Source organism: Rhodnius prolixus, unplaced genomic scaffold (genome assembly GCF_049639745.1).
Source record: "Rhodnius prolixus isolate KJV_2025 unplaced genomic scaffold, Rpr scaffold_8, whole genome shotgun sequence".
NCBI classification, from domain to species: domain Eukaryota; kingdom Metazoa; phylum Arthropoda; class Insecta; order Hemiptera; family Reduviidae; genus Rhodnius; species Rhodnius prolixus.
The window spans coordinates 34,111,357-34,137,703 of record NW_027411593.1 but is presented as its reverse complement, the minus strand read 5'-3'; the positions used below and the strand labels follow the sequence as shown (position 1 = coordinate 34,137,703).

Genomic DNA, 26,347 nt, shown 5'->3' with positions numbered 1-26,347 from the left:
TTCTCTTTTTTCTAAACAACCTTTAATTTAGAAAATACAATGTACACACAATGTGTTTTTCACGTTATAAACACAACTCTTTTTACATATAATCTGGATATTTGCGCTCTAGAGGTTTTAGTATTCGCTAAATCTGGTAACTTAGCTATAAATAATTAAAAATACAATTAGCAGAAATTACTTTTTATTAAAATTAATTCCTTTAAACTAAATCACACAAAAGAATACATTTAATTCTGATTATCAATTAATTTAAAATCTAACATTCTCTGTACATTTTTCATTAATTTTAAATATTACTAAAAAAAAGAAAAAAAAAAGAGGAACAATGGCGTCCAATGTTATCTTCACATACTGTTAATGTATTGTATACTTTATGTTATAAATTTAATTTTAGGTCTTTCGATGACAAACATTAGATAAGAGGAAAAGAATATAGTAACAGCGACTTGCGGCCTCAAATCAACTAAAATCTATCTTTGATTGGGATAAGTCAACAATGAAAAACGACTCTTTATAAATTTAACGATAAACTATGATAAATTTCTATAGCTAAAATTTATAAATTTGAAATTCTAAGAAATTATAAAATTCTATAAAGGAAATATTCAATTTTTTTTTTCAGACTTAACATAATTTCGATCAGAACTTTTTTTAAATGTTAAATTGCTTATAATATTCTAATATTTAATATATTATAGATCCTTTTTTGATTAATCTTCTTGGTTTGTCACTTTTCCATACATGTTTCTGGCAATATTCAATTTCCTAGTAAAAATAAAAAATAAAATGAATTAATAAGATAAGATTACTAACTTACAAAATACACACAAATCCAAAACGATTTCAAAACATCAACATTTTCACCAAATCTAAATCACTTTCTTTTTTATCTTTCTCTTACGCCTCTTAAGAGGTAATATTGCAATCGTGCAGATTTTTTATTTTCAGTTTTTACCGAAAATAATATTTTGAGGTCCACGAAACAAGAAAAAAGTATTTTACATATAAAGACTCATTATAGGTTACGCGAGTTTCAAATTCATATATGGTTTAGGTACTGCCAGGTCTTGTAATAGGTTTTGATCTATAAAAATTGAACACCGACAGATCCGCTTTTCTAATCTACTGAATCGATTTTATTCATTCATTCAAATTCATTTATTTTTGTCAAATACTCAATCAAAGGCCTCTAGATTTGTTAGTATTTCTTTACAATCAAATTATAGTTATGGTGTGGCTCTTGGTCGTCACGTCTCTCAAGCCAAATCAAATCACTTAGCTGAAAATCAAACCAATTTATAAAAAATACTTTGAGGATTAAAGAAAGATAGTTCTGGGCCCTTTACTTAAAAACTATAATTTAAAAAAGTTCTAAGCGACCATTTGTCAGAAAATACCACGAGTAATGAAAACTTATATCGCTATCGCGTTATTAACCTCCAAATATGTCAAGTGCTGATTGACTTATCTTAATTCTTCAAGACTAATTCTTCAATTAAGGCTGCTACATTTATTTTTAAAGCTCCAACTAAAATAATAATAGCTTCCACATCTATTGCAGACAAATGAAAAATTACCTGACAATGAGCAGCTGTACTTGTAGATTTACACCAATAATCAGGACCAAAATAGCATTTTCCTTTTGGCCCGGCCATTTTCAATACGGCTTTTGATCCTACGTTAAGACACATATGTATACGGCGGCAAACTAGAGGACCCACTGGTAGAGTGCGTAATGCTGTTTCAATTTGCGGTGCCGTAACAAACACCATTTTACGGCACTATACATGCACAAATAAAATCATTTCTATAAATAATTTCATTTTAGACAATGAACAAAAATTTCTTTGTCTAACAAGTATCACTTACGAAAGCAATATGATCTTCTGGAACATAATTACAAGCTTTCATTAGTTTGTAATTTATGTCATCTTCAATCTCTGGTTCGGTTAATACAGTTTTCAATCCATCCATCAGGAGTTCACACATCAGGCATCTTTTCATGGGATCTGTAAAAGAAATTTTTAAATTATTAACGGGAACAGAACAATGTTAAATTTCAATGAAATAATGGCATTTTTTCACCACTCTTTAAATAGTCCGCGATTGATTTCTTTTTAAAGCAGACAAAGTAGAATCTAAATTAATAACATCTCACACAGATAGTTTTGTTTAATATAAAGAAAGCAGATTTTGCAAAGAATTTTGAAATACTGGCGAGCTAAAGTTTACTTGTGGATGCGCTACTTACTAGTTGTGTACTTCAATTAACTCTAAAATGTATAGTTCAGTTTTGGATCGATATGTTATTTTTAGACCCCAAAAAATGCACAAATAGTAAATGCTAAAATAAAAGTTACGCAATGAAACAAAGATTGCTTAATTTCAGTAATTTTGCTTGTGAATGATTGGCAAGAATAGAAATGTGTTTTAACATAAATAAAACTATGTTCTCCAATCAGAGTAATATAACATTCATTTGTGATGGATGACTTACTTCTAATCAAAATATTTGCTCTGCCACAAAGATTGAGGGCTGTGCAGATCTGTTTTGGTTCTATTTCTTGCGCTAGTAAGTCCAATACAAAATCAGCATATTGTTGTATAAAGTTTTTACACTGAGCAGAGACTGTTTTAGGCATATAGTTGCAAATCTTATATACTGTTTGCTTGATTTCTTCCTAAAAGCAAAATATTGTGTATTTTAATAAAAAAAATTATTGAAAGTATGGGTCAAGAATACCGCCTCGAGAAAGTAGTTAATTTTACTTAAATTAATTATTATTTAACTATAATCATGAGAATCTTTTACCTCAGTTTTTTTATCCTTCAGTGCTTGCTCTAATTTGCTCATAATAAATTCACAAAGGACACAGGTGTTTGGACTGTCTACGTTTTGCACAATTTCGTTGGTTTCTAAAAAACGTAAAACATAAAAATTAGACTACTATAGAAAAAGAAAGTGATTATTTGAAAGTAGTTACCCTGATTAAAACAAATTATTACAAAGAATAAAAAAAAGTAAAATATAAAAAGGATTAAAAATAACTAACGAAAATACTTAGTCAATTATTTTCACAAATCGCACTTAAGATTTATACTCACCAATACTGCCAGCTGATACGATCTTATTTTCCAACTGTCCTTCATGTTGTGGAGAATATTGAGCTTTTTTTGGTACTTTACAAATTTCAGCGTATACACAAGATTCTTGAGGAGTAAATTCTGCAATAATCATGTCAGTAAGCTCGCGGCGATAGTCCGTGATAAATTTAACACACTCTGTAGATAAGGTGTTAGGAAATACATCTCTAATGCATAAATCATCAAGAGCATCATTGATCTCCACCTAAAATTATGTTCAAAGAACTGCATTATACATATTTTTTTTTTGTTAACAAAAACATATTGCTTTCATATGAATTTTGCCCATATTTTATTTATTGTTACCCATCATAATAGGAAATGCTCACAACTCTAATCCGGAAAGTAATTCTCACAGGGAAATGTTTGTTTGCGAAGTTGGTATACTGTGCAGTGGAACGAGCAGCATCGCAAGTTATAAGCTTCCATTCCTCGTTATGCTAAAGGTTAAATGTAAGCACCTTTATTCTGCAGAATATCCTCTGTGAATGATACCTGAATACAAAAAGGCTTATGCTCCGCCGCGATTCATCGTGAAACCGTTCCTAGGTACGAGAGATGACGTTAAAGAGAGAAGTAGAAGGCTCATCCTTGGAGAGTGATTCATTCACCAGCCAAAAATTGAAGAGTATTTGCATGAACTTTGTCCTGAAATTTCAAGATGCTTACTGAAGAACTCAAATCCAAAAGCGTCAGAGCCGTGCAAGTTTCTTGGCGTTAAAGACTGACTTTTCTTACTTTATAGGGAGGAGAAACGTGGGCTTAATACCGAGAAATAAAGTGGCACTACAACCTGTCACCTTCAATAATAATAATTAATAATAATAACAAAAAAAAAAAAAAAATAGTAAGAATATTAATAACAATACCACCACCTCACAACCCCGATCTCGTATCTAGTTGCTTACATCTCTTCACCAAACAGGAGGAACAACTGGGCGGAAAAATTTTCCGACAACTACCAGGTGAAAATCTAAATGGCGACATCTATATTATAGGAACATAAAAATTGTCAAACGGATGATAAAAATGTATTTAAATGCTGATTTCCTGGAAAAAAATAATGAAATGCCTAAAGTACAATCTCTGGAAGTTACGTTTAACTGCTTGCATTTTTATATTGTTAAAAAAACTTATAACCTCTACTTTCCGGATTACCCTCAAAGGTTTAAACAAAAACCATCCATTTTTAAAGATAACATAAAGAAGAAAATTGAACTTAATGACTACCTCAGTTTTGTTAGAAATCTTGGAAAGTGTAGCTTCAACTGCAAGCAGGCACAATGGGCATGTTGGTTTATCCTCATACCTTACAGCGACCAAAGTACTAGGACAAATGCCTAAATTGGGACAAACCTGGAAATAATATCAGTATAACTATTATATCAAATAAACAAAGTTAATTTCAGAATATTTTCTATCATAGATTTCAAATGTCAGTAATTTTTATAAATTACCAGTCAGATAGTGAATAAATACCTGTGAAGGGTCTATTCTGTTAGCTAAAAGAGCTATAAAGTCTGCCATGTAGGTCTTAACAAAGGAATCACACTGAGATGCAACCGTCACCGGAAGTTTATGACAAGCTTTCTCAACAACTTCTGTTATTTCTTTTTCGGTACTTGGTAAAGTTATTTCCTGGAAATGGTCAATAATGGACAAATAAAAAAGGTATAATTTATTCATTAACAAGTTTCATAGTAGACAAACTTCCATTATTTTATTAATAATTACCCTCTGCACGAAATGTAGGAAATATTCGCAGAATGAACACAGTTCAGGATTTGTATTGACAACACTAAATGATGCGGTTGGCACGAACGTAAGTGGAAACAGTCTTTCGATAGGTAATTGTGAGGGCTGTTCCTTCTCTGAAATTATATAAAATATTTTTTGAAATACAAAATCTTTCAAGTAAGGGGTCAGTTTATACTAAGACTAATTTTATCAGTCGTTTCAAATAATCTTAAAACGCCAATATTTCACTAGCGCTCTTATTTCTAATTAATTACTCAAACTAGCTTTAAATTGTCGTATAAATTTGTTCCGGCGGGCTTTATGTTCAACTACCTTGGTAGTTGGTACCGCAAAATTGGTATCGCGGGCGGAGGCAACTAGAGAACAAACTTAACTATAATTTTTTTACCATTAACTATATTGAATTTCAAGGTCTAAACCAGGAATTGAATCCAGTACCACAATATTACTTAGCTTTGCGGACTTTGCCTGTAACCGCTCAGCTATCGTGGCGCCTCTAAACTCATCCGAGATCGTTCGATAATAAATGTGTTCTTAACGGACGAAATTTCAGATTTGAGTTAATTTGTACTTCTGTTGAAGTTAATTGTCTAATAAATCTTAATGAATAATTATTAATTAATTTTTTTGAAGAATTCAGAATTATACTAACGTTTCTCTTCGTTGACAAGGAGTAGAGGCCGTGTAAACTGAAACATTTAGAAAATTAAATTAAAATTTCATTTTATTAAAACTGTAATTCCCATAAAGGAAAAACGAAATTATTGTAAAGAATGAATAAAATGAATTATGCGCAAGGATACAGTAGAGATCTTTATCGGCTTCAGTTATTGCCATTTTTTTGTGACAGTTGCAATCAAGTAAAGTAATTGGAAAGTTGCTATCATCCCATTAGCCTCAAATTAAGTTGGCATTGGCAAATTTCAGATATCTACTTATGCGGATTATAACATTTGATACCCTCTACAAAAAAATTACATTTCTAAGCTTATTTTATTAATGAAGACATTGATGGAACCACAATGTCAATTATTCTCCATTTTTAGAAATGATATCATCTGTTAATGTTCTTCTTTCTGTCTTTCTTGAATTACAGCCCATGAAGAACCTTTCCAATTTTGCAATTGAGGTTTCGAGACGTATTAAGGTTTTGCAGAGTAAGGTTACTCGTCGTAACGCCTAACCTTACATACAATGAAGGAACTAGGATTTAAAGGATTTAATTCCATTTGTCCTAACTCCATTTGACCTTACTAACCTAAAATTCTTTAACTATTGTCATTTTCCCCGAAGTTAATATAGTTTACTTCAAGTAAATCATCTATAAAGTCTCATACCAGTGATATTGATTAAATACAAACAATTAGTTAACATATATGATCAAAACTTACTCCGCTTCCATTCTTTGGGCAAATTCCAATCTGTTGGCAAAGGATAGTTCCATTCAATTCTGTTACCAAGAACTCATAAACTGCAGGATAATATTCATTTATTACGCTGTCACACTGAAATTAAAAAAAAAAAATCAAGTAATTAATCATAAGTAAATTTTTAAATTTAATTTTATTCAGATATACATACCTCATCTTTGTAAGCAGTCATTTTACATAAACCAAGAAGAACCTCTTTAAATTCTTCTTCAGTTGTATTAGCAATCAGTACATCTCTAAGATGTTGGACTAATTGAACACAGAACTCACACTCTAAATCATTGTTTTTCTGCGCACCAATCAATTCAACATCGCCGATTGGGACACGGATCTTAAAACAAGGTACATAATCTAGTTATAATATTTTTATTATGTTTGTAGTAATAAAAACACTGAATTGGAGTTCTTAAATTATTTTCCATATTAATCTCCACCCATTAGATGAACAATATTGTTTTTTAGTTTTGTAATTTTTTTAAATACTTTATTTTAAAGCGCACTCACAAGATCAGCATGACTATGGTAGTTAGCTTTGCAGACACCAGCTAGTGAACAAACTGGATTTGCTTTCACATTCTTCCTGACAAGAGCGTCAACTTTTTCCATATTCTCATATATTACTGACGAGCACGCATCAGAGAAACTACCAAAATTGCCGCAAATCTGTAATATTATTTAATAACTGTAATAGTTTTTCGTTTGTATTTTGGAGAAAAATATTTTAACTTCAAAAATCGAATTAAAAATGAAATATGATTGCGTACATTGGTAAGAACTGTTAAAAGATCTTTGGTTGTTGCCGTTTCAATATTACCCTCAATCTTTTTCATTAGACCAAAGCAATTGTCACAATTAAGATCCACCTTTATTGTTGTATCCTAGAGGAAGAAAAATAAATTATTAGTAGCGGAACAAATGAAGTAGATTTTTAGAATATAGTAGATTCCGCTCATAGTTTTAAAAATTCTGGAACAGTGAAATTCTGATTGGCACGTTCTTTACTTGTGCGACCTGTCACATATTAATCTTTTTTCTTTCATCAATTTTTAAGGCTACTGGCGCCCGGAGCTTTTTTTCATTGCATTGCCGGTATCTCTGGGTAGTGTTCTTTTGTTTCAGGCAACACTGTTCATAATTGGAAAGAGGAGCTGATAGAAGCTCTTAGGGAGAATATAAGATTTAAGAATCTAGTTTCAATATTAATTCTGCATTACGGATTATGTATAGTGGATATTCCTTAAAAATTTATTTTAAATTAGGCAGAAGTAATTTTTTTTGCTCCCTTTTAATCCCCTGACTAGATAAAAATTATTGGCGCTTTATTGGATAGCATCTTTCCTTCCGGGTAATTTGACCGAGAGAGAGAGCGTTGAGGTGTACTAAGAAATCGGTGACTAAGTATACGCCAGTGGCGCTGCAGCCAACTGAGGAAGTGGAGGCCGAGCAAATAGAGATCCTAACAGTGAGGCCGGGGAGGAACCATTAAGAGAAGTTGGTTAGTTGTGAAAAGAAGGTTTTTATTAGGATTTCCGATGTTGATGGAGGTTAGGGAAGAGATCTTCAACTTGACGGAATATGAATTTAGGAGGCAGATTTAAGCCATTCCCAACTGATTTAAGGGTGGGAGCCAGAACGGGCCAATTAAATTGTTCCATAGTTTCCAAGTCAAATTAGAACTACCCCAGATATGTTTTTGTTTTTTCACAAAATATTGGATAGCCTTGTAGATTTAAAAAATTACTAAGTTATATATACCTAAACTATAGTCATTTAAAACTAACCTGATGACCTATGTATGAATCTATTACTGTTACAAAGACCAGCTACAGAACAAATAACTTGAGGATTCATCTGCTAAGCAAGCAAGTCCAAAAGATACGAACCAAAATCATCCATTAACTTATCACAGTCTTCTCTTAAAGCTTTTACTGGAATTATTTTACATGATCCTTCCAGGACCTGACGCAATTCTTTGGAATTTAAGGAACCGTAATGTCAATGATTCTCCATTTTTAGAAATGGAATCATCTGTTTGTTTACAGAAAACTGAATTCAATTTATAAAGTTTTATCAAATATAATAGCCACACTACCTCATCAATACTGAGAACGAAAAAGATAGTTAACTACACGTAGGTGGCAGATTTAAAGGGAATGGAATAAGAGAAATCCATTACTATCTAAAAGATCAATTGTAGCTTCCTGCAGTGTTCATGGAATGTGAGCACAAAGAGTAAAATGTAAACGTTTACTTGAACGAGTGGAAGTCATTAAGCATAATGATCAGAGTTTTCTTTGCCAATTCCGAATAGTATCACAAATCTACTACATATCTCCAAGGACCTTATTAATATTGTAAAGAGTATTTATTTGGAGTGTACGCTAGTGTTACTCGTGTTGTTAGGCCAATAGAAGTTCAATACTTCATTTTCAAACAGAATTCTGGAAACGACACTACTTTCCGAATAAAACCGTCATAAAAAACATCATTTAACCAATTTGAGCTGTTTCTTCTGCCTACCTTTCTTGTATTACAGCCCATGAAGGACCATAGCATCTCCAATTTTCCAATTGAGGTTTCAAGAAGAATTAAGGTTTTGCAGAGTAAGGTTACTCGTTATAACGCCTAACCTTACATACAATGAAGGAACTAGGATTTAAAGGATTTAGTTCCATTTGTCCTAACCCAATTTGACCTTACTAACCTAAAATTCTTCAACTATTGTCGTTTTACCCGAAGTTAATATAGTTTATTTCAAGTAAATCATCTATAAAGTTTCTTACCAGTAACACTATATTGATTAAATACAAACTATTAGTTATCTTATATTATCAAAACTTACTCCGCTTCCATTCTTTGGGCAAATTCCAATCTGTTGGCAAAGGACTGTTCCAGTCAATTCTGTTAACACGAACTCATAAATTGTAGGATAATATTCATTTATTAAGCTGTCACACTGAAATTTAAAAGAAAAAGTAATCAATTTATTAATCATAAGTCAATTTTTAAATTTAATTCCTTTCAGATATACATACCTCATCTTCGTAAGAAGTCACTTTACATAACTCAAGAAGAACCTCTTTAAATTGTTGTTCAGTTGTATTAACAATCAATACTTCTTTAAAATGTTGGACTAATTGACCACAGAAATCACACTCTAAATCGTTGTTTTTCTGCACGTCAATCAATTCAACATCGCCGATCGGGACACGGATCTTAAAACAAGGTACATAATCTAGTTACAATATTTTTATTATGTTTGTAGTAATAAAAACACTGAATTGGAGTTCTTAAATTATTTTCCATATTAATCTCCACCCATTAGATGAACAATATTGTTTTTTTGTTTTGTAATTTTTTTAAATACTTTATTTTAAAGCGCACTCACAAGATCAGCATGACTATGGTAGTTAGCTTTGCAGACACCAGCTAGTGAACAAACTGGATTTGCTTTTACATTGTTCCTAATAAAATAGTCAATTTTTTCCATATTCTCGTATATTACTGACGTGCACGCATCAGAGAAACTACCAAAATTGCGGCATATCTGTAATATTATTTAATAACTGTAATAGTTTTTTGTTTTTATTTTGGAGAAAAATATTTTAACTTCAAAAATCGAATTAAAAATGAAATTTGATTGCGTACATTGGTAAGAACTGTTAAAAGATCATTGGTTGTTGCCGTTTCAATATTACCCTCAATCTTTTTCATTAGACCAAAGCAATTGCCACAATTAAGATCCACCTTTATTGTTGTATCCTAGAGGAAGAAAAATAAATTATTAGTAGCGGAACAAATGAAGTAGATTTTTAGAATATATTATAGTAGATTCCGCTCGTAGTTTTAAAAATTCTGGAACAGTGAAATTCTGCTTGGCACGTTCTTTACTTGTGCGACCTGTCACATATTAATCTTTTTTCTTTCATCAATTCTTAAGGCTACTGGCGCCCGGAGCTTTTTTTCATTGCATTGCCGGTATCTCTGGGTAGTGTTCTTTTGTTTCAGACAACACTGTTCATAATTGGAAAGAGGAGCTGATAGAAGCTCTTAGGGAGATTCTAAGATTTAAGAATCTAGCAAGCATCTGGTCATTATCATTAGTTTCAATATTAATTATGCATTACGGATTATGTATTGTTGATAATCCTTAAAAATTAGGCGCCACGGTAGCAGAGCGGTTAGAGGCGAGACCTGTAATGGTAATATGTATTGTGACACTGGGTTCGATTCCCGGTCTTAGGCCTTGGATTTTATTTAATGGTTAATAAAAGAAATTAACAGTGAAGTGTGTTTGCTAGTCGCCTCCGTCCACCACACCTAATTGGTAGTTGGACGTAAAGCTCGCCTGAAAAAATAGGCGATTACTTTATTTTACTCCTTGAAAATTTGTTTTAAATTAGGCAGAACTAATTTTTTCCCCTTCCTTTTAATCTCCCGACCAGATAAAAATTATTGGCGCTTTATTGGATAGCATCTTTCCTTCTGGATATTTTGACCGGGAGAGAACGTTGAGGTGTCCTAAGAAATCGGTGACAAATTATACGCTAGTGGCACTGCAGATAACTGAGGAAGTGGAGGCCGAGCAAATAGAGATCCTAACAGTGAGGGCGAGGAGAAACCATTAAGAGAAGTTGGTTAGTTGTGAAAAGAAGGTTTTTGTTAGGATTTCCGATGTTGATGGAGGTTAGGGAAGAGATCTTCAACTTGACGGAATATGAATTTAGGAGGCAGATTTAAGCCATTCCCAACTGATTTAAGGGTGGGAGCCAGAACGGGCCAATTAAATTGTTCCATAGTTTCCAAGCCAAATTAGAACTACCCCAAATATTTTTTTTGTTTTTTCACAAAATATTAGATAGCCTTATACATTTAAAAAATTACTAAGTTATATTCATCTAAACTATAGAAAATTAAAACTAACCTGATGACCTATGAATCTATTACTGTTACAAAGACCAGCTACAGAACAAACAACTTGAGGATTCATCTGCGAAGCAAGCGTGTCCACAAGATACGAACCAAAATCATCCATCAACTTATCACAGTCTTCTCTTAAAGCTTTTACTGGAATTATTTTACATGATCCTTCCAGGACCTGACGCAACTCTTCCTGTATTAACAATAAATTTAAAATAAATTAAATGTATAAATTCTTAAAATTACAATTTTTTAAATAATTTAAGTCTCATAGTTACAATTACGTATTTCTGAAAAAACAAATTAAGAGCTCAAATACTGGAAAGATATTAGTATTAAGTAATATAAAATTTAATTAATAACTAAATGTTTAAGTTTTAAAACTTAATATTAATACTCTTAAAATACTGCACTGAGTTGATCTCGAACAAACTCACAATGATTCTCAACATCAAATTATTTATTTAGTGCCTATAATTTATACTGCAACTGGGTTAGGGTACGTTTACAACGGAGCTGTGAGAGATGATAACTGATAGAGTAAAATATAATCGCTGATTAGTGTGCACAACAGAGCTGTGATACATGCAACATGTCCGAGAAGTGAAGAAGAGTTTTTATGTTCAGCAGCAACGAAATGGTATATTTTAAAGAAAAAACGCTTTAGAAAATATCATGTACATACCATAAATAAAAAACGAAGAACTTTGGGTGAATTTCACTATTTATATAAGGAACTTAGAAATTATCCGGATCGTTTTTTTGAATATGCGAGGATGGGTCCACCCACATTCGACTATATTTTAGAAAAAATAAGGTCAAAATTAAGAAAACTTTGGAAAAATTGTCATGGAAATCCTATAACCATAGAAGAAAAACTAGTGATTACTCTTAGGTTAGTAATGATTTTATTGAAAAAAAAAACAAATAAATACACATGAAAATAAATGTAAGCACGATTTAAGAAACAAAATATTGTTTAAAAGTAAATAATAAAATAATAACCAAAAATAATGAGTAAAGACAGCACTAAATAATTTTTCTACGTCCATTTTGAAGCTCCGATACTGGAGTTCAGCTAAAAATTCAATTCTATCATCTATGCTCGTTTATAGCAGCGAGTATGAGCCACTAGTCGAAGCTTCGTTGTGCACGCTCACATAAGAATGTACTAGGTCAGGGGTCGGCAACTCGCGGCTCGCGAGCCGCATACAGCTCTTTTATCCAAATTGTGTGGCTCTTCAGCCTGTCCAAAATATCGTATATTGTATATTTTAATTTTATTGAAACGAATGAAAATTCCGTTTATTAAAGGTATTTTTTTCAAAAATAATTTTAAATGCGATAGGTTCGAAATTGAATGGAGTACTTGATTTATATTGCAAGACTGCCTCCACTTCATTCGTTAACTTATTATTTATTTGTTTATTTACTTTGCAATATGTGAAAATAAATATATATGTAAAACATTTAAATGTTATTGAATATCATAAAATAATAATTTGTGATTACAAATGATCTACAGAGTTTGTTTACACTATCACCCTTGCGGCTCTTGGTAAGATTTATTAAAATTATTAAGGTAAAATGGCTCTCTACTTAAAAAAGGTTGCCGACCCCTGTACTAGGTTATTCTATAAGCGCTGTTGCATCACTGCTATCATCTCCGCTATCATCTATGCTCACAGCTCCGTTGTGAACGTACCCTTAGGCGAACTCAGTTGCAGACCCTGGATTGTTCACTTAAATAAGATTACATCCTACGATAGAATGATTCGCATAGGAGTACCATAGATCTTTTGTTTTCAGCAAATGGGTCTCCAAACTTCATCTAAAATAAATCTAAGCCCTAAAATAATTACTTAGAAAAATGTTTCTAAGTATAGTTTCATATTCGCTTATTTAATAAATTTGCGAAGATTCCAGATATCTTAGGATCGCTTTGGCTGTGTTGCGATAAAGCTAAGCAATGAATTATTTCTTGAACTGTTTCATTCTTTCATAATAAATATCCGGATATTTTACCTGTGTTTCGTTGCTTTCCAAATTATCTCTGGCAAGCTTAACAATATCAATACAAGTCTGGCATATTGACGTTTTATCCACTTCGATTGGCACCTCATGCTCCCAGACACCTTGTATACAGTGCCTTACTGCACTGCACTCAGCTGCTGTTCTGCAAACAAAACAAACAAAGCACGAATTTAAGTAATTAATTTTTTTAACATCAAATAAATGTTATTACTTTTTATTAAGCGGAAATGTCTGAGTTCGTAATATCTGTTATCAGCAGGAATTACGTTACATCCTACAATACTGTTTAGAAATCTATTTAAAAAAAATACAAAGGATGAAATTTTCAGAAATATGGCGCCTCTCATGATTAAGGAAATCTGACGCAATAACTCAATTTACCTTTCCTTAAAATAATTTCGCTGTAAACAGAACAACCTGAAATTCGGCATTATTGACCAGAAAAAGGCCTAAGCTGGACTTCACAAGGATTTTTGAACTTTTTATTGTTTAATCAACATTTTAAATTATATATTTTGTGATAGTGATTTTTAAGTATTCCTAAGTTGTGATCTGAATTTTTTTCGAAATTTTATAATTAAATGAAACTGTTGAGAATTGCCATTATGATTTTTTCCCCTTAAAATTAATCTAATTACTCTTATCATCTTAATACTTAACTCTAAGTAAATATTTATTGAATTCATTATGTCATATTTAATGAAATAATGTATTTTCATGTGTCTTCTTGGATTTAAAAAATAGATTTTTAATCACATCTTACTCGGCTTTGTGGGCATTTTGCCTTTATGAAGAGATAAATGAATGTTTACAAAATGATATTTGGAAGTGAACAAACTTTATTCTCTTCCACACAGCTACCTTTGGAATAATTTAGAGTTTATGTTTTATATTTTAATTGTACATTATTTTTATTGTTTAAAAAATTATCATGTATTTAAATCAAATATTTGTCATTTCATCTCTATAATAATACCCTTTAACAATAACTTACTAGTTTAAAAAGTGAAGTATAAGAGTTGATTAAACAATAAGAAATACATAAATAGAGGCACATAACATTTCTCTAAATTTAGTAAAAGAATTCATTAAAGTCTGAACAATACGAAAAGAGATATAAACTTTGAAATTTGAAGAGGTTTGAAAACCCCAAAAATTTACCCTTCCATATCTCAATAACTATTGTCACTAAAACAATGCAATTTATACTAGTTATAGAACAAAACTTTTCTCTACGATTTGGTAAAGAATTCTTTTTTTCTATTCTGCATATCTCCTTTACAGATTTCCTTAACATTAGGAATAAGCAATTCTTTTATTATATAACCTGGTATGGATCGCGCGTTTAGGCGCTACGTTGTTTACAAAAAAAGGTAACAAGAACAAAAACATTTTCTGAAAATACCGTTTTTGCTCATTTTCAGCAACAGTCTTTCGTTTAACGTATAACCAGTTTTTTCTTGCTCTTGGATCCGGCCAATTACATGTTATTTCGAGGGTTTCAAATAAAAATGAAAGACCTTTTTGTTAAAATCATTAGATGCCATATTAAACAAAAACGTTAAAATCAGGAAGATAAAAAAGAGGATTTAGTCAAGACATTTTTTCCCAAAATAATGCTTTAAGGATTTTTACATTTTGGATCCTCAATATATGAACTTGAATAAAATTCATATCAGCAACTAGATAACATTTGAATTATAAAGGATATTAATTATAGATTGTTTTATCAGTTCAACTATTCAGACAAACTATTAATAACGAAACAGAAAATAGAAATTTAACTAGAGATTATAGTTCTAAAAATGCTATTATCTTAGTATGAGTCACGAAGGTTGAGCTAGTAACAGCCATTACAGAGAATGTATGGGTTGTCAAAAGAGCAACCCCATTTTGAATTCACAGATTGTCATTCCATGAAGTGGGCAGCAAAGGTTCATAGAATAATTGGATGTAAAGGAGATTAAATCATAAATAGTCGGGACACAACATGTCAGTCACTAAAGTTGTTGTTGGTTGTTGCTTATAATTTGGAATGGAGTATGTAACCATGAAATAGGAAATTATTGAGTTCATCTATAAAATAAGGTCGAGATGCATAAAATATTTATTTTATTTTATTTTTTGTAAACACCAAATAAAAAATGTGCATGATTTTCTTATTTTCTCTTACTACTGCAAGAGAAAGTATAAATAAATGAAAAGTACCTGCTATGTATAAGGCTGTATAGTAACTAATATCGATAAAGGTGGCCGTTGCTTTTTCAATCACGACATTTTTAAACTCGTTTTGACTAATTACAATGAACAATCAATCGGAGTGCGATGCACCACAGATAAACGTGAACCTAGTCTGAAAAATTAGTCGAAGCTTGTCTTGTCTAACTTGTTGTTCGCTTAGCCTAATTAGATTTCAAAAATAAATAATTCTTAATTAAATATAGCCAAACTGTATTCATTGATTTCTGTTATATCATCAAACTATCTCTGCTGGCTCTATGTATTTTTGAGTAGGGGTTTAGGCTGCCACAGCACTTGTGGTTAGAGTTGTCAACAACTTTGTTTTGAAAGATTTTTTAAATTTTATTTAACAGCACTACTGAGGTAGTGTGAATCTCTGAATGAATACGTCAAATCAATATCTATCGCTTTTGATTGACCTTTTTCTGTTAACATTGAATTTAGAGTGAGTTTCCACAGGCTTTAAACGCTTTCTTGCTTACCTCAAGTTTTTTAATTACATACTAAACACTTAGATGGACCCGGAATGCTAGACGAAAGCACTTAGTTAATAAACCTGAAAAATTAAAAGTTAAAAAAAAAACCTTGAAAAAGTTATTTTGAGTGTGTGTTTTGGAAATTCCTATCGGTTCAATCAAGTTATTTTTTTTACAATAAGCCGCAAACAAAAAATCTGATATTCATTTAGAGGTCGCAACAAGTATTTTTGAATATATTTATTAAGCATATCATCGCCCTAGGGAACGTACATGAACTTGACAAACCTGTGGTAAGGTAAAGGAACACAATTCCAGAATGACTGGAAATTTTTTTGCCTCCCCAAGGCCTTGATGATTTTTAATTATCTGAATTGAAAAAAAAAAAAAAATTAAATTAATACTACGTTCACGCGTTTTGGGAACCTATTCACTTTACTTTCACTATCTTAAAAATAATCAGTTTTAGAGAAAAATGGTTATAACCTAAAATGAATAGATCCCTAAAGACGCCTTTGTTTTTTTCTTACAAACACAAGAAGTAAGATCAATGATTCAAGGGACTCCAATAAATAAATAAATATAAAGAGAAATAATTAACACAATTTTTTCCCCTCTAATTAAAGCATGTCCGCCAACTTCTGAGGTCCTCGGAACCTTCTTAAATGTATTCCGATCTCCGAATAGTGGGTGCTCTCTAATTATTGCCACTGTCGTCCATCTTTGGATAAAAATTTTTCGATTGAATCTCCGGCTTACGGTACAGCACACGACTACTTGGCTCTTATTTACAGGAAGATCATTGTACAGACGGGCAATGATCTGAAAAAGCACACTTTTCATCCATGAATTGTTGGATAGACATCTATACAACAATACCGTTCCTCTATCAAACAAAACACAAGGGAGTTGAATGAATTTTAAAACAAACTGTAGATTATAACATTTTAAGATTATTAAAATTGATAACAAACCGGCTTTTTTATAGAATTTGTTACATTTTACTTCTGTAAAACAAGTAAGCAGAAACTTTTGAAATTAAGAAGTGGTTGGCCAATTATTTCCAATCTACTTTCTCGAAAAAGCATTAAACTTCATTGAAAATACATTTTAAAAAAAATCATTGATTATAAATTATTTGTATTTTGAAAGAGAGAAGACAAAATATACATGCAAAACAATATATAGCACTAAAATGCTTCCCCAAGATATGGTTTATTTTTTTAATAATGGTTAATTTTTCTTTAATTAATTTTTTTTAAATACTTGTAGCAAGATGACGTTCGGCAAATTTTGTGTTCAAAGCTGATTTCAGACTCTATTTGTGGTTGATAACCTTAGAATCAAAGGTTACAGAACTTAGCAGATGGCAGATCGAAAAGAAGCGAGAAAAATTATGCTGCTAAGCTGGGAGAGTCAACTGTGAGAGTTTTTCTATCGACTAATTGGAGTAACTGTTAAGAGCCTCGATTTACTCTTTTCACAAAAATTTTATAGGTGTCAGATCAGACAGAATGCTTGAACATATCCAAAAAAAAATTCAAGGTTATTTAAAGAAGTACAATGATGACAATAATTTTAGGTATTCTCAGAATAGTGAGAGCTCAACGTAGTAGCCAATTTGGTGTTCTTAACTTGAGTGAGGAATGTAACTGAAGAATAAAACATCTGGACATTGTAGGCAATATTTAAATTCGGTTGTTCTAGCCATCTTGAGATTCAATTAATTAGCATTCTAGATAAAGTATTATAAATCTGATTTTCTTAGTTACTTCCCAATTCAAAGAAGATCACTTAAAGAAGAAAATTAATCAAAACTCAAATCTTGATTTATTCTACCATTGGAAATTATATCAGCATTGCAAAAATAAATAGTAAATTTCCTAATACTTACGTAATATTTTGGCACCAATAAATCTGGCCTTTATTACAAATGGTAGATCTGGGAACTGGCGGTGTGTAGTGGCCCCAACTTCCACACACTAAAAGAAATGAACACAAATAAATTTCATACATCCCAAAAAATTAGGGAAAAAAATTACGAAATACTTTTAATATTTATAGGAAAACTTTGAACTGCACAGTTGTAACAACAAAACAAAAAATAAAATTGATACTTTTGCAATAATTTCCTAGATAGCAAAAAAAATAAAAGTAGTATTCAAATTATTTAGGATTAGCATTTAATCCATAAACTGCTACGACAGTTATAAAAATATTGCTGTTTCAAAATTCAGAGAACTGAATCGGGGACCGTTTCCTAATTTAAATCAAAATTAATTCAAAATCTTGGCGAATTGCGAGAAAATTGACTCTGAGAGCCAATGAATGGCCTTGGATGTTAATGGGCCAAAAAATTATACTTGGAAAAAAAATATATAAATATACCTTTAAACACGAATATTTTTCAAATATGTTTTGTAGGTTACAAATGGTTCATTTAATTGGTTGGAATACTAAATTTATATTTTTAAATTACTGTGATCTGCTGAATAAACAGCTAAAATCTTGCAAAATATTTAAACAAAAAAAAAAGAAAAAATTCACAAAGCTAACATAAAATTATGTTTGGAATGTAAGTAAATATAAGAGATAATGAAATATTTATCCCTATTATTTCTTGATTATTGTTAATAGCATTTTTTATGAGCATAACAAAACATATTATTAGTTTTCTTTCTTTAAATAATACTTTTAAAGCAATCTATGCTAAATTACTAATCTATATACAAACTGTTAAATAGAAGTAATTTGAGATAAGCGATTAATTTATTTATTTTTTGTATTTAAGGCGCGACAAGATCTGAGGTTATTGTCGCACGTAGCTATTTCAAGTGCGCTGCTGGTCTCCGAACAGTCATCTGTAAGAAGCTCCTAAGAACAGAAAATGGAAGGGCCAGCAGCTGGATTCGAAACCGGGATCTCTGCGTTGAATCCAGTATAAGCTAATCTCTATTATTATTATTATTCTTCTTTTATATTTTCGAAATAGATATGTTACTTAAATTTTATACAAGTCTCATTTCAAAATAAAACTTTTAATTGAATGCTATCTAATTCAATGTTTAGGTCTAAGGTATAAAACCCACGACCAAATTTTATTAAATCCATGAGGTTTTTATTTGGTTACTTTTGCTAAAGAGTTTCTAAATGCCCTTGCTGAGTCAAAAAATATCGCTTACACATTTATTTAAAAATTAGGGTTTTTTTAAGGTTGTATTTGGTAAATTTTATACCTGGTGCACAATGCATTAAATCAGATGCACAGTTACAATATATTTTGCAGATTCTTAATAAATGAAATGGTTATTTATCTCTGGCAAATTTGAACGAGTCGATGGTTACCTTAAGTTTTCGAATATGCTCAAATAAAGACTATCTTTGATGACTTCTGACGAGAAAGTATGGAAAACAAAAAAAAAATAATAAATTATAATAACCCTGTCAGACAGTGGGCGTCAAAAACCAGAAATTTTTTTTTTGACAATCAAATTTATCACTATTTATGATAATTTTGAATTCTAAGAACAGACATGTCATAAACAAGTTCGGGAGAACTCAAAACTAGTTTTCAACCAACAGATCCGGAAATTTAAATCAATGAGTCGTATTAGTGAGTCATTTAATGTTACATCATCCTTGAGATGGTTGCTATTTAAGGTCATTTAATATACTAAAACAATGGTTTAGATAAAGTGTAAAGTATTAGTTAATAAGGGAGTGTAGATGAATGTGTGAATTAGGTGCTCTGCTTTTGTTTAAATTTATCCTGAAAGTACACCTTTACTGAATAAATTCCAAAGGATGGCGAAATATGTGTCAGTTTACTTCTCCTCACTATTGGAAACGTGATTATTTTAAAATAAGTCACAAGTTTCATAAATTGTGTTTTCACTAAAAATAAAATTCTTGGTACCAAATTATGGCAAAAACAAAAAAAAAATAAATAAATATTCTCTTTGGAAATTAGTATGTGTCTCCCTCTGACTGTAATTATTTCATTTATAATTGACGAATATTACTGAATACTAATTTTACGATCATGTTTAATCAAACACGAGGTTTATCAAAATCATTAGAAGTTTTAAAACACGATGAGTTTAAAAAAAAATTGTAGTTTAAAACGTACATGACGAAAACTAATTAATAATTCCCTTTACATAAATAATCAAAATTTAAAAATAAAGAGCCAAATAAAAATATTTTGATAAACCATATCATCCGACAATTAAGTAGCATAAACATTGTGAATGATAAACATTTCCAGGGCAGTTACACAGCAAAATATGTGTTTTATTAGACAGACAAGTTTTGGCAAGTAAGCATATTGTTTGGTTTTTAGCTTGTTTACGAAATGACAACTTAAGGTCAATATATAATTAGAAAAAAAGAAAAAGTACTAAAATTATTTAAACCCTGCTGTAAGAGCTAAGGGTTGCTGTAAATTTACAAACAGCAATACGATTTCTTATCTGCAGCAACAGATATTAGAATTTTTTTGCCTTTTTTTTTTGGAAAGACAGGACATGATGCAACGGGATGTACAGTGATATAGGCATGTTAAGTGCGTGATGGACAGTAGAGACCACGCAGAATAGCATATAATTTAAAAATAATAACTGCATTTAGTGGGAACAAAAAACCAAAGCACATTAGCCTCTAAAAAAATATTGCTTTCTATGCATTTGATCAGCGATAAAAAAACACTATTTTAAAATGTGCTGATGCAAACGCACATAAAAATTGTATAAGAAATCAGTATGTCTGTGAAGCTAAAAATTATTAAAAATATGGCAGGATGTATCAAAATTAAATAGAATCAATTAAAAGAAGAAGAAGGAATAGAATCGATTAAGTGTAACTGAAATCATTTAGTATGTGTATACTTAAAAAATGCTCAAACATTTATCCTAAAATTCATAGAAAATTAACATTAATTTTGTTTATGAAACAAATTCTACAGCGCTTGGTACAACTTTTTTATTTGGTTTCATTGGTCTAATTTTATATAAAAAATAAAAGAACCGGGAATCCCCATTAACCAGGACACTGTCAAAGGTGACAACAAAAAACTTTTTATATTTTATTTTTAAATATTAATTTTTATATTTAATAGCTGACTTTAATAAATAAAAAAATATATATTTATTTTATTGAATAAAAATGAAGTAAAAGACAACTTTGAAAATTTAGACATTACCTCTCATTCTAATCTACGAGGGTCGTTTGAAAAGTCCGTGCAAAAATAAAAACTACTTAATTTTTTGGGGTAAACCTTTTTTATTTTTCAACATAGTCTCCTTTTAGGCTTATACAGTTCGTCCAACGCTGCTCTAGTTTGTTGATCCCTTCCGAATAATAGGATTTGTCCAAGTCTGAAAAATAGCCATTCGTTTCTGCAATCACCTCCTCGTTTGAATAAAATCTTTTTCCCGCCAGCCATTTCTTCATATTGGGGAACAAATAGTAGTCCGAGGGAGCCAAGTCTGGAGAATAGGGGGGATGTGAAACGAGTTGGAACCCTATTTCCATTAATTTTGCGACCACAACTGCTGAGGTGTGAGCTGGTGCGTTGTCGTGATGGAAAAGGACTTTTTTGTGGGCCAATCGTGGGCGTTTTTCTTGCAGCTCGGTTTTCAAACGGTCCAATAACGATGAATAATATGCACCTGTAATAGTTTTACCCTTTTCCAGATAGTCGATGAGGATTATTCCTTGCGAATCCCAAAAGACAGTCGCCATAATCTTTCCGGCCGAAGGAACGGTCTTCGCCTTTTTTGGCACAGATTCCCCCTTGGTAACCCATTGTTTAGATTGTTCTTTGGTCTCAGGAGTGTAGTGATGTATCCATATTTCATCCACAGTGACGAAACGACGCTTAAAGTCCTGCGGATTCTTCTGGAACAGCTGCAAACCGTCCTTGCAACACTTCACACGATTTCGTTTTTGGTCAAGATTGAGCAATCGCGGCACCCATCTTGCGGATAGCTTCGTCATGTCCAAATGTTGATGCAAAATATTATGTACCCGTTCATTCGAGATGCCCACAGCACTAGCAATCTCACGCACCTTCACTCTTCTGTCATCCATCACCATATCATGGATTTTATCAATGATTTCTGCAGTAGTAACCTCAACAGGGCGTCCAGAACGTCACTTGTGCCCGTATGGCCACTCCGAAAATTTTGAAACCACTTATAAACTGTTCTAATCGAAGGTGCAGAGTCACCATAATGTTTATCAAGCTTCTCTTTAGTCTCCTGAGGCGTTTTACCTTTCATAAAGTAGTGTTTAATCAACACACGAAATTCTCTTTCGTCCATTTTTTGAAAATCACTCGACTTCCTCGATTCAAACGAATGCCAAACACAAAGAAATAGACCGATCTGGCTGAAACTTGGTGTGTGTTCTTCCAAGAGATGCTACTAACTAAACATAACCTCGATACGCGCCAGTGGTGCTATCTCTCTGACTTTGCACCGACTTTTCAAACGACTCTCGTACTTTTAATATACCTTATAACTTCCTGAAACTAGTAGGAAGACTAATTTTAGGCCAATTTTAGTCATGATTTTTTTATTTAATTTTGCCGAGCTTTCGGACCTAGGGACTAGGCCGTCTTCAGGACTTATTGATGTCTTAGTCCCTAGACGGAAACTGGCAATATTCTTTTCTTCCAACTGGATTATTGAATCAGTTACTAAAAACAATGAACAATACTTCTCAATGAACAATACTGCTCTTGCATTTCCGAATTTTGTTAATGTTATCAAACTACGGTAGTCGGATTCTCAATTTTGGAAGACATGAAAAACTTTTCTGAGATAACCACGCTTCATCATCAATCGGATATAGACGGAGTGGGCGGAATGATTTCATTCTATATAAGAAAATATCCAAACTGTTCATTAAAATCCTCTTTTAAAGAGGGCAAGCGACTGACTTCAAACCCTTAAGAAATGCACACAAATTTAAATTGTCACGAAACATTTCTAAAGTGAAGTGGAGCTAACTTGAATAATATTACAAAGTACAAAGTATTAGCAAATGGTAGAGGGGGGAAAATGATTTCATCCCTATCTCCTTTTAATTATCCCGGGCAATAGTTCCTAGGAATAGGCAACAGAGGCTGAAATAACTGGAATTGATAAGATCTTACACAATCCTTCACCTTGTGAGATAATCCTCACTTACTCCTGTTCTCCTTTTGGAACCGTCCTCGGAACATCTGAGGAAGATGTCTGTGATGAGGATAATGAAGCTTAGGGGTCCAGGATGTACTTGAGTATTCCTGACTGTCGACTTCCTAGAACTTCTCAAGAGAACTTGGAAGACTTTTTTACGACCTGAAGGTGGTACATCTAAAGGGAGATCGCAAATAAAGGTCGCAGTGCAGATCTGAATCGTGCCAGTTCTGAATAAAAATAGGTTCCGTAACAGGTTTTCTCACTGGAAATTTTCAATTCACAAAGGACCCGAAGAAGATGTGTCTTATCTTATACTGATCCACCTACTACTTCTGAGAGAAATGGAGAAAACTCCAATGCACCTCCTGACTGACTGCGATGCAATATACAAAAAAAAAGATGTGGGATAAGTGGGAAACTATCAGGTGCTGGAGAAGCATAATATACTTTTTTTTGGACTTTCCGTAAAAACTTATTAAGATTCTGAGATTTCTCTGAATTATTGGAATTGAGAGGGTTTGATTATAGGGTTTCTAAGCCCCTGTGAGCAAACTGGGAAAACCAAAAATAGAATAGAAGTCACCGTCAAAACAATAAATACTGTATTTGTATTCATCAATAAGGCAACATAAATATATTTGTTTTAAATATTAAATAAGTGACCTAAATGGAGCGTGGGAAATAATCGAACATCAATACAGTTGAGAAGGCATAAATTTTATTTATAAAAACTAATTATTTAAGAAATAAGATAAGAATGTGAACAAGGAAAACAACCTGTTTACTTTTAATATAAGCGTTTGGAGAATATTGTGTGATATTAGTGACAAGGGTCTCTACTAAATCTGAAACCTAATAAATACCGAAGCAATCACTAAGCTCCGATCTCCCAATACATGTTAATTTAATGTTTCCTTTCTGATTTAATAAATTTCTTTTATAATTCCAAAATTGATAGTAGTTATCGAAGTCCTGCTAAAATAATCATGAAAATACAGCATATCGTAAACAATAATTTTAATGAGCTACTTTCGCAGTGTTCTTAAATCAATCTTAGATAAAAAAAAATTAAAAATAAAAATAAATAAAATTATAAGTAAAACAATGAAATTAGAGTGATGGAGTTAAAAGTCCTGGTTCATTAATGTTTCCAAAAATTAAATTCTCAATAAATAGCACTAACTGTAAAATCTGGTAACATAGTTCAGTTGAAGATACTATCATCGTCATTCTACCACCTTTGCCCTTTACCTTGTATCATTTTTGTTGCTAATCAAAATGAGATTTTGTTAATTCTAATTCAGAGATTGAAGTCTAATAATTGTTTTTTACAATCGGCAATCACAATCAGAAGATGGAAATATGCTACAAGAATTTATTTTGTGCAAATAAATCTCTTTTACAGGTACAACAAATTTATTATTGTAGAGTAACCATAAAAACTTTAAAGCTGAAAACAATATTGAGAGTAACTGAAAATAAATCTCAGCATATTTATCAACAACTTTGCAAATTTTTATCCCTTTAAAAAGTAAATTTTATATTTTGTACGTCAGAATTGATGTATCTTAAATAAAATTGAATGCTGAACAAAATTTATTACAAAAACAAAGTGGTTTACAATTTCTTGTCATTTTCCTTCACTCTAAGTTATCTAAAGCCTTGACTTCAATTTTTATTGAGAACCGATAAACAATAAATTACTTTTCTACATGTTTATTATTACTCCACCGCAACAATCCTTAATACCAGTATAAAAAAAACAAATTATGTTAAACTATTATAATAATGATAGTACTGTTTTCATAAATGAATGATTATATCCAACTAGGATAAATTTTAATTAAAACAGAGGCCATAAATTTCAAAGACAACACAGTAATTTTCAACTTTTTTAAACGCTAAAAGTATTTATTAGTGTAGTTGATAGTTTACCTAAATATCAATATTCTGAACTCCATTTACCGCAGAAGCATTCAAAATACCAAGATAAACAAGAAATTCCGGTTAAGTAAATATAACTTTTGACCATTCACAGATGTAAATAAAGATACTTTCAAAAAATATATCAATGTGTGACCTCTGATATTATTCTTGCATTTTGATCATTATCTTCTCTATAAAATAGGTTTAAGGTGGTCAAATAGTTTTTATCCCATTGTCGTGGTAAATAACTTACATAACTGAAGGCTGGAAACTTATTTTTTAACTTAAAAAAGTAAATGTACCCAATACTAGGGATAGCTAGGTAAGTCCGTAATTTACCAACTGAAAATGTTCACATAAACGTGATAAATTGACAGTAATTACATATGTATTTTTAAAAAATACTGTCTTAGCCAATCTTACTAATTTAAATAAAAAATTCGTCACTTTCAATGAAAGAAAATATGCTGAGACTAAGACAGTGCAAAAGACGTTTTTGTTAATTACTTACATGGAAATAAATAATACGTTCAAAATAAATTAAATATATGCCTTACCTGTTGTAACAACCATTAAATATAAAAATATTAGAGCCATCCTAAAATCGCTGAATATACAATTTCTATTCCTTTAAACTCATAGAATACTAAACAATGAAAGACTAAAAATCCCCTACATATACTGGCCAACAATGATTCATAAACTATGATCTACGCAATTTCCTTTCTCTACCCTGCTACTGAGTCGACTCACGAAACCTTGCATGGATCAGTGTTGCCGGTCTAATACAAAAAAGTAAATGTACCCAATACTAACTTACGTGAAAATTGTTATTCCCCAAACCATATTTTTGAAATGCTCATATGACTTTCATTTTGAAAGTCATGTTGAAAACAATGCAATAAGTTTTTTTTTTGACAAAATATTTCATGTATGTTTTTCGCTCTCAAGTTAAACTTCAATTATGTTAAGGGGACCGGCAGAGCTGCTAGCTTTCGTGGTGTTAGTGGCAATTAAAATTAATTATTTTTCAGTATAGTTTTTTCTTTCTTACATTGTTGAAATGATTTATGAAGTTGAAAAAACGTATTTTCTGATGAATGTTTTTTTAAATGTTGATGCTGTTTATAAAATATTAAATACAAGAAATAAGATAAATGAACTTACAATAATACATTTGAGAATTAGGTTCCGCATTCGGAATTGAAAAGTTAGCTGTGTTTTAAAG

At 31.4% G+C, this 26,347-nt stretch overlaps 1 protein-coding gene across 1 annotated transcript; it reads right to left on the bottom strand.

Annotated features, from left to right (window-relative positions):
* On the bottom strand, window positions 1-25,866 carry Sap-r (prosaposin). Its single transcript, XM_074122544.1, has 22 exons — window positions 25,677-25,866; window positions 17,901-17,988; window positions 13,281-13,431; window positions 11,260-11,448; window positions 9,984-10,097; window positions 9,724-9,882; window positions 9,371-9,550; window positions 9,178-9,291; window positions 7,100-7,213; window positions 6,840-6,998; window positions 6,487-6,666; window positions 6,297-6,410; window positions 5,558-5,594; window positions 4,882-5,018; window positions 4,627-4,785; window positions 4,378-4,503; window positions 3,109-3,352; window positions 2,816-2,919; window positions 2,501-2,684; window positions 1,873-2,012; window positions 1,581-1,784; window positions 1-768 (listed from the first exon to the last, which is right to left on the bottom strand). The coding sequence occupies exons 1-22, from the start codon at window positions 25,714-25,716 to the stop codon at window positions 688-690; spliced, it is 3,018 nt and encodes a 1,005-aa protein (XP_073978645.1). The 5' UTR covers window positions 25,717-25,866; the 3' UTR covers window positions 1-687.
* Window positions 25,867-26,347: the final 481 nt, after the last annotated feature.

Bases quoted from the DNA above. Each gene is read 5' to 3' on its own strand.
- Sap-r (XM_074122544.1), bottom strand. From the start codon at position 25,716: ATGGCTCTAATATTTTTATATTTAATGGTTGTTACAACAG. The intron at 9,551-9,723 runs GTGAGTGCGCTT...CCTTGTTTTAAG, and splicing joins ACCATAGTCATGCTGATCTT to ATCCGTGTCCCGATCGGCGA. The intron at 4,504-4,626 runs GTATTTATTCAC...TATTATTTCCAG, and splicing joins ACAGAATAGACCCTTCACAG to GTTTGTCCCAATTTAGGCAT.